Raw genomic sequence first — 7,815 nt, 5'->3', positions numbered from 1 at the left:
TTTTTAGATATCCCATCAACTGCTAGCACTCTACTTATTTATAGGTCTGTTACTTAATTAATCTCGCCATGTGTTTTACATAGTATTTTTTTCAATAGTCTTTATTTTTTTATCACCAATTTAATTGGTTATTTACAAATTGTATTTCTAGATGAAATCTTATTTTTCTTTTCCTAATTTCAGAATTTATTTTATTTTTTGTTTTGAATTTTAACTAATATCATATTATGTTCTTTTAATATTTTTATTTTTTATTTTCAATTTAAGTTGTTTCAAAATTGTATTCCTATTTGAACTCTCTTTTTAATTTGTATAATTTTAGATTTTATTTTTTTTATTTCAAATTTTAATTAATCTCGTATTGGATTCTTATATGTACTCTTATTTCTTATTTCAATATTGCTTATATTTAATTCTGAATTTTAGTTTTCTTTTCTTTTTCTATTCTCGAATTATTTTTATTTTTATTCCGAATTTTAATAATCTCGTATTGGGTTTTTATATGGAATCTTTTTCAATATTGCTTAATTTTAATTCCGAATTTTAGTTAATTTTAAATTATATTTCTACTCGAACTCTTCTTTTTATTTTTTTCTAATTTCGAATTTTATTTTATTTTTTATTTGGAATATTAATTAGTCTCGTATTGGGTTCACCCTTCTGTCAATAGTGCTTGTTTTTAATTTCGAATTTCAATTATTTTTCAATTGTATTTCTAGTTGGACTCTTCTTTTCTTTTTCTCCGATTAATGTGGGAGTTTCTAGCCCCACAGTGAGCGTGGTGCCTACTTTCAAAATTGTTTTAATAATATAATATTAATTAGTCTCGTATTGGGTTCTTATAAGTACTCTTCTTTCAATAGTCCTTGTTTTTAATTCTGAATTTCAGTTATTCTGAATTCCTCGCAACAGAAGTTGTAAGTTTACCAGGTTGAGTACCTATATGGGAGCAGGTGCGAAGTCGATCACGAACAAGTGGAAGACGTGGGTGGTGTCCGGTCTGAGGCAAGTCTGTTCTTAGGCAGTAGCAGCCTTGTTCAAATTGTGTGCGGGGCTGGTGGTAAGTTCGCTGTTGCTTTTCACAACTTGCCTGGTGTAACATGTAAGGCCATTCACAATGCACATATATGTCATTCATTCTCAACCCTCCACGTCAAAGATTCCATGCCATATGTGCTACTCCCGTGACCAAGTGAAGAACAGGGAGCCAAAACTGGGCATGAGTTCCTCGTCAGAAATACGTCAGAGCGTGGGAGAGGAACGAGCGCCCACGTCGAGGGAGAAACCGGGGGAAGCAGGGAGAGAGGAGAGGCGCCGTCGTGGGGCTCGTCGCCGCCGCCACCACCGCGTCATCGCAGGGCTCGTCGCCGTCCCGGCAGGTCGAAGCGCCACAGCCAACTTGAGGTCGTCGCTGACGAGGTCACTCCATGGACTGGGAGGGGAGGAGAGGCACCGGCCGAGGGAGGAGGCGAGGGCCGCCACCACCGAGCCGGATCTGGCCGTGCAGCCGCTTGGCCGCCCCGGCGTCGGCGCCGAAGCTCCGCCCGTCTCCGTCGTCACCTAAGGCTGGATCTGGCAGCCCTGCTGCCCGGGCCCCGGCGTCGGTGACGCAGCTCCGCCTGGCCCCGCCGCCACCGCCACCAGGCATCAGATCGGGCGAGCTCGCTGACATCGCCGTAGCCGCTTGGGCCGCCTGCCGTCGTCACCCTAAACCGCCGCCATTGCACGATAGAGGAGGGGAAAAGGCGTCGGTGGTTGAGGAGAGAGGGAGGGGAAAAACTGAGAAAAGGAGATTCTTTTATTGTTGTGGACCCCACTTGAGATTACATAGCATTGTGGGATTTGTGGCTAACATTATTTCTAGATGTTCCTGAGAGTCTAGGTGGCACACCAAGTCTGATACCATGTGGTGACGCACTGCTAATGCCCTGAGTTGGACACGGATCGTCCGATTTTACCAAGTAAAGTCACGGTGTGACTTTCAAGCCATATCCACTGTCCGACTCATCCGACGTCTCTCCCGCGGCCGCGCGCTGCTTCCTGCCATTAATGCCATCTGAATGCTAATGCCATGAGAAGATTATTTGTTTTCTTTAATCACCAAAATAAAAATAGCTTAACTCGCATAGTGGCATGTCATTTTTGGTTACCGGACTAATCTCGTAATAGTGTTTAATTAGATTCATTAATCCTTAATTAGAATCCGCAAGTAAATAATAATGAGGTCAGGAACCACACGCAGGAAATATCCTCCGTCGGATGAGTCGGACGGTGGATATGGCTTGAAAGTCACACCGTGAGTCAGACGATCCGCGTCCGGAAGGCAGACGCCCAGAAAACAGACAACCACATGGATAAGGACATTTATTCGGCTCAGCAATCAGCATTCAGCTGCAGTATTCTTTTGAATGATAGGGTTCCTTTCGCTTTGCAAATTGCACAAGTTGCAGAAGTAAACACATGGTGACCAACAAATGAATATCGAGCTGAGTTCTCCACGTCGGCCTGACTGCGACTGAAGTTTGGCTCTGCGTGTCTCTAAAAATTTTCAGTCTCCTCCAAAATTAACCAGTACACCATACGTGGTTTTCTTCATCACTATTAGTACATTGGTTGTCCAAAGTCAAATGCTTTCTTAATCATTTTTCTCTTTTTGCAAAAACAAAGGACAAACGCAGGCGCTTGCACACTCTATCTTTCTTTATAAGTACCTCTAAAGACTGGACCAGTATATATCTTTTGATTCATAAAGTCACCACAGATATCTCGTCGCCGATGGGTATATGTTCCACTGAAAGAATAATTAGCCATCGTAAAGCAGTATCCATGCTAAGTCTAGAACTTTAACCCGAGTAGACAGGTTCCACCACCAGAAAATTCACCAATTGGTTTATGCTCACTCCACCACTGTTAATTATTTCTAAAATGGACAAGAAAAAAATATATTAGAAAAAAAAGTTCAAGACTTTGACCGGTGAAAAGTGCTTTCAATCCACGGACAACGAGGTAAGCGCTGATCATCGATAGCTACTCTTGCAGAGATCGACACGCACGCATGGCGAGATCACTCGCGTTGCTCATGCTCCTGTTCAATTCCTCGCTGCTGCTCCCTCCGGCGAGCAGCGACGACGACGCCGCTGCTGCCGCCGTTCCCACGGGCGGCGCCGCCGCCGACGAGCTCGCGCTGCTCTCCTTCAGGTCGTCTCTTGTGTCCCAGGGGGGCTCGTCGCTGGCATCATGGAACACTACGTCCGGCCACGGCCAGCACTGCACATGGGCGGGTGTCGCGTGCGGCGGCCGGCGGGACAGGGTGGTCGAGCTGCGGCTGCGATCGTTCAACCTGTCCGGGACCATCTCGCCGTCGCTGGGCAACCTCTCCTTCCTCGCTAAGCTGCACCTCGGCGGCAACCACCTCTCCGGCGAGATACCGCCGGAGCTCGGCCGCCTAAGCAGGCTCCGGCGGTTGAACATGAGTGGCAACTCCCTCCAAGGGAGCATCCCCGCCGCCATTGGAGGCTGCTTTCGTCTCATCGAGATGGACCTCACCATCAACCAGCTCGAAGGTAAAATTCCCCTCCAGATTGGCGCCTCCATGAAAAATCTTGCCTACCTGTATCTCGAAGGAAATCGCCTGTCGGGACAGATCCCTCGATCGTTGGCAGAGCTGCCATCGATCCAAGAACTGTCACTAGGTAGCAACGGGCTATCAGGTGAGATTCCACCTGCTCTGGGCAATCTCACTGGCCTCTCGTTTCTTTCACTGTCAGAAAATTCACTCTCTGGAGGTATCCCTTCGTCTCTGTGCAATCTCACCAGCCTCTCCTCTCTCTATCTGAACAAGAATACACTGTCTGGAACAATCCCTTCGTGCTTGGGCAATCTCAACAGCCTCTTGGAGCTTGCTCTGTCTGACAACACGCTGTCTGGAGCAATCCCTTCATCTCTGGGTCGATTGTCTAGATTGTCTTCCCTTCACTTAAGCTCTAACAATTTAAGTGGACTGATCCCGGATCCTATTTGGAACATCTCCTCTCTCACCGTGTTCGGTGTCCAGTACAACATGCTGAGTGGTATGCTTCCTGCAAATGCATTCAGTACACTTCCCCATCTCCAAGAGGTATACATGGATAACAACCAGTTTCATGGGCATATCCCTGCATCAGTAGCTAATGCTTCCAACATCTCCATGCTTACCTTTGGTGTTAATTCTTTTAGCGGTGTTGTTCCTGAGGAAATCGGGAGGCTGAGAAATCTCGGCACGCTGGTTCTTGCGGAAACCCTTCTGGAAGCTGAAGGACCAAACGATTGGAAATTCATGACGGCATTGACGAATTGCTCCAATCTCCAACACGTAGAAATGGGTGCCTGCAAGTTTGGTGGTGTTCTTCCTGACTCTGTTTCCAATCTTTCCTCATCACTAGTATATCTCTCTATTGGAGCCAATAAAATTTCAGGAAGCTTGCCTAGAGATATTGGTAATCTCATTAATCTAGAATCCCTTGTTCTCTTTAACAACTCCTTGACAGGATCTCTTCCATCTTCCTTCAGCAAGCTTAAAAATTTGCATCGTCTCATTCTATTCAACAACAAATTAAGTGGTTATCTGCAATTGACCATCGGTAATCTTACACAAATAACTAACTTGGAGCTCTATGGTAATGCCTTCAGTGGCACAATACCAAGCACACTTGGAAACATGACCAGATTGTTTGAACTAAATCTTGCCCACAATAACTTTATAGGAGCAATTCCCACTGAAATATTTAGCATTCCCACACTCTCTGAAACTTTGGATGTGTCCCATAATAAATTGGAGGGATCAATACCAAAAGAAATAGGAGAACTTAAAAATATTGTTGAATTCCATGCGGATTCGAACAAATTATCGGGTGAAATCCCCAGCACCATTAGTGGATGCCAACTTCTACAGCATCTCTCCCTGCAAAACAATTTCTTAAATGGCAACATCCCAATTGCTCTGACTCAGTTGGCAGGTCTTGACACACTTGATCTCTCAGGGAACAATTTGTCAGGTCAGATACCCAAGTCCTTAGGGGACATGCCTCTGCTCCACTCGCTGAACCTTTCATTCAACAGCTTTCAAGGAGAAGTGCCAACCAATGGTGTTTTTGCAAATGCTTCTGAAATTTATATCCAAGGCAATGCCAATATTTGCGGTGGCATACCTGAACTACGTCTTCCGCAGTGTTCCTTAAAATCAACAAAGAAAAAGAAACATCAAATTCTACTGATAGCTCTTACTGTCTGTCTCGTTTCGACACTTGCGATCTTTTCATTACTCTACATGCTTCTAACCTGTCATAAGAGAAGAAAGAAAGAAGTCCCTGCTATGACATCCATCCAAGGCCACCCAATGATCACTTACAAGCAGCTGGTAAAAGCAACAGATGGTTTTTCACCAGCCAATTTGTTGGGTTCTGGATCCTTTGGCTCTGTTTACAAAGGAGAACTTGATAGCCAACATGGTGAAAGTACAAGTTCTGTTGCAGTCAAGGTACTAAAGCTTGAAACTCCTAAGGCAGTCAAGAGTTTCACTGCCGAATGTGAAGCACTACGAAATATGCGTCATCGGAATCTTGTCAAGATAGTTACTATTTGCTCAAGCATTGATAACAAAGGGAATGATTTCAAAGCAATTGTGTATGACTTCATGCCCAACGGCAGTCTAGAAGATTGGCTACACCCTGAAACAAATTGTGATCAAGCAGAGCAGAGGCACTTAAATTTGCATCAAAGAGTGAACATACTACTTGATGTCGCCTGTGCATTGGACTATCTTCACTGCCTTGGACCTGAATCTGTTGTACATTGTGATATTAAATCAAGTAATGTGTTGTTAGATGCTGACATGGTAGCCCATGTTGGAGACTTTGGACTTGCAAGAATTCTAGTTAAGGAAAGCTCATTGATGCAACAGTCAACAAGCTCGATGGGATTCAGAGGGACAATTGGTTACGCAGCACCAGGTTAAGCCTAAACTGTTTTTTTTTTTTTTTTGCCTTTCTACTCTCTAGTGCTGTATGAAATAATGTTTGATCCTAGAGATATTAATGGAGAATTGAAGTAATTAGTTGGAATAAATTGCACATAAGTTAATGTAATTTTCCATATTATCTATCAAGTTACTAAATCAATTTCGTAGCTACAGACTTTTCTAGAGTTACACACTCAAACCAACTTGTGGATTTTTTTCTACCCCACTAATGGAGGATTTTGAATCGTTTAGTTTGAGAAAAATTTTACAATATTCCCTCCTTCCACAAAAGTTACACCTATTACTTTTATCACTAAGACGAAGGAGAAATTAACTCATCATTCATGTAACAAAGATCAAGGAGTGTATGCACCCATGCAACCAATGAGTATTAAGATAACTCCCCGGATTCTAATCAAATATTTAATTTACCTCTCTATTTTAGTTTTGGATGCATAAAGAATACAGATAGGAATAACGCATTTGAAAAAACTAAAATATGTAATAGGTATAACTCTCTTGGATGGAGAAGTACTACGCTAACTTTTCATAACATCAAAGAACTATATATTTATGAATTATTTCTTTACGGAGAAGTTCATATCCCTCAAAGAACTATATATTCAAGAATTATTTCATTGCTTGGTTTAACCTATAGTTCAATTATAGAAACTTTATTTGAATATATAATTCTACAAATTAGATTATTAAATATTTAATTTCTTTGTTATTTCCAATATCTCACATGTAATTTAATGCAGATTATTATATCAGTTTCAGCGATGCAACCCTATATTATATCGTTATACTCCCTCCATTCCAAAATATAAGGCACAGCTACTCTTAACCCAAAGACTAAGAAATAATTATTATCATCTTGTAGTTTAAATCATCCTAATAAATATAATACATGCATTCAATAGGATTAGATAACATAAGAGTGGAAGATTTAAAAAAGTAATAATTTAATGGAGAAGATGTCATATTTAATTGCATGCTTGCATGTATGCCTTGTATTATGGAACATCTAAGAAAAGTGGTTGTGCCTTATATTATAGAATGGAGGGAGTAGTAATTAAATTTCAAATTGTACATGTTTAAAAGATACAGTTTTTTTCCTACTGGAACAGAGTATGGTGTCGGGAACATTGCGTCCACACATGGAGATATTTATAGTTACGGAATTCTAGTGTTGGAAACAGTAAGCGGAAAGCGACCAACCGATACTACATTCGGACCTGGATTGAGCCTCCGTCAGTATGTTGAACCGGGTCTACATGGTAGACTGATGGATGTTGTTGACAGGAAGCTCGTTTTGGATTCTAAGAGTTGGGTTCAGACTCCAGATATTTCTCCATGCAAAGAAATCAATGAGTGCCTTGTTTCACTGCTTAGACTTGGGTTGTCTTGCTCTCAGGAATTGCCATCGAGTAGAATGCAAACCGGAGATGTCATCAGTGAACTGCATGACATCAAAGAGTCTCTCTCGATGGCATCCATCATGTGAAATCATGTTAGAAATGTTCTTTAGAACAGATTTCTGCAGTGTTATTTACAACAGAGGAGTTATCTGAAGGGTGATTAATTTCTTGGTAATAGCTGTTTCCTGATCTGCACATCAGAACATTTCTCTATACTTGTATTTCTGAGAATTGCCGCACCTAATTAAGTACGATAGTAAATATTAATGCATACTCGTACTGCGTGGTATGTACTGATAACATGTCACTCTTTTACAAGTATGACTTTGTCCTTGTGATGTTTTCCTGAATGTGTAGCATACTACTTCCTCCGTTCCAAAATATAAGTATTTTTAGCTA

At 41.9% G+C, this 7,815-nt stretch overlaps 1 protein-coding gene across 3 annotated transcripts; it reads left to right on the top strand.

Moving 5' to 3' along the window:
- The first annotated feature begins 2,979 nt into the window (after positions 1-2,979).
- On the top strand, positions 2,980-7,734 carry LOC4350749 (receptor kinase-like protein Xa21). Of its 3 annotated transcripts, none has more exons than XR_010737864.1 (3): positions 2,980-4,117; positions 4,216-5,987; positions 7,126-7,734. XR_010737864.1 is itself a non-coding variant. In XM_015759920.3 (3 exons), the coding sequence occupies exons 1-3, from the start codon at positions 3,056-3,058 to the stop codon at positions 7,500-7,502; spliced, it is 1,854 nt and encodes a 617-aa protein (XP_015615406.1). In that variant the 5' UTR covers positions 2,980-3,055; the 3' UTR covers positions 7,503-7,734. The 3 variants fall into 3 exon arrangements, 2 of the variants coding, with proteins under 2 accessions (XP_015615406.1, XP_015615405.1); XM_015759920.3 differs by having other exon boundaries at positions 2,980-3,563; positions 5,019-5,987; XM_015759919.3 differs by having other exon boundaries at positions 2,980-5,987.
- The last annotated feature ends 81 nt before the right edge of the window (positions 7,735-7,815 follow it).

This window comes from Oryza sativa, chromosome 11 (genome assembly GCF_034140825.1).
Source record: "Oryza sativa Japonica Group chromosome 11, ASM3414082v1".
NCBI classification, from domain to species: domain Eukaryota; kingdom Viridiplantae; phylum Streptophyta; class Magnoliopsida; order Poales; family Poaceae; genus Oryza; species Oryza sativa.
Note: the sequence above shows the minus strand (reverse complement) of the source record. Positions and strands in the feature narration are given on the sequence as shown.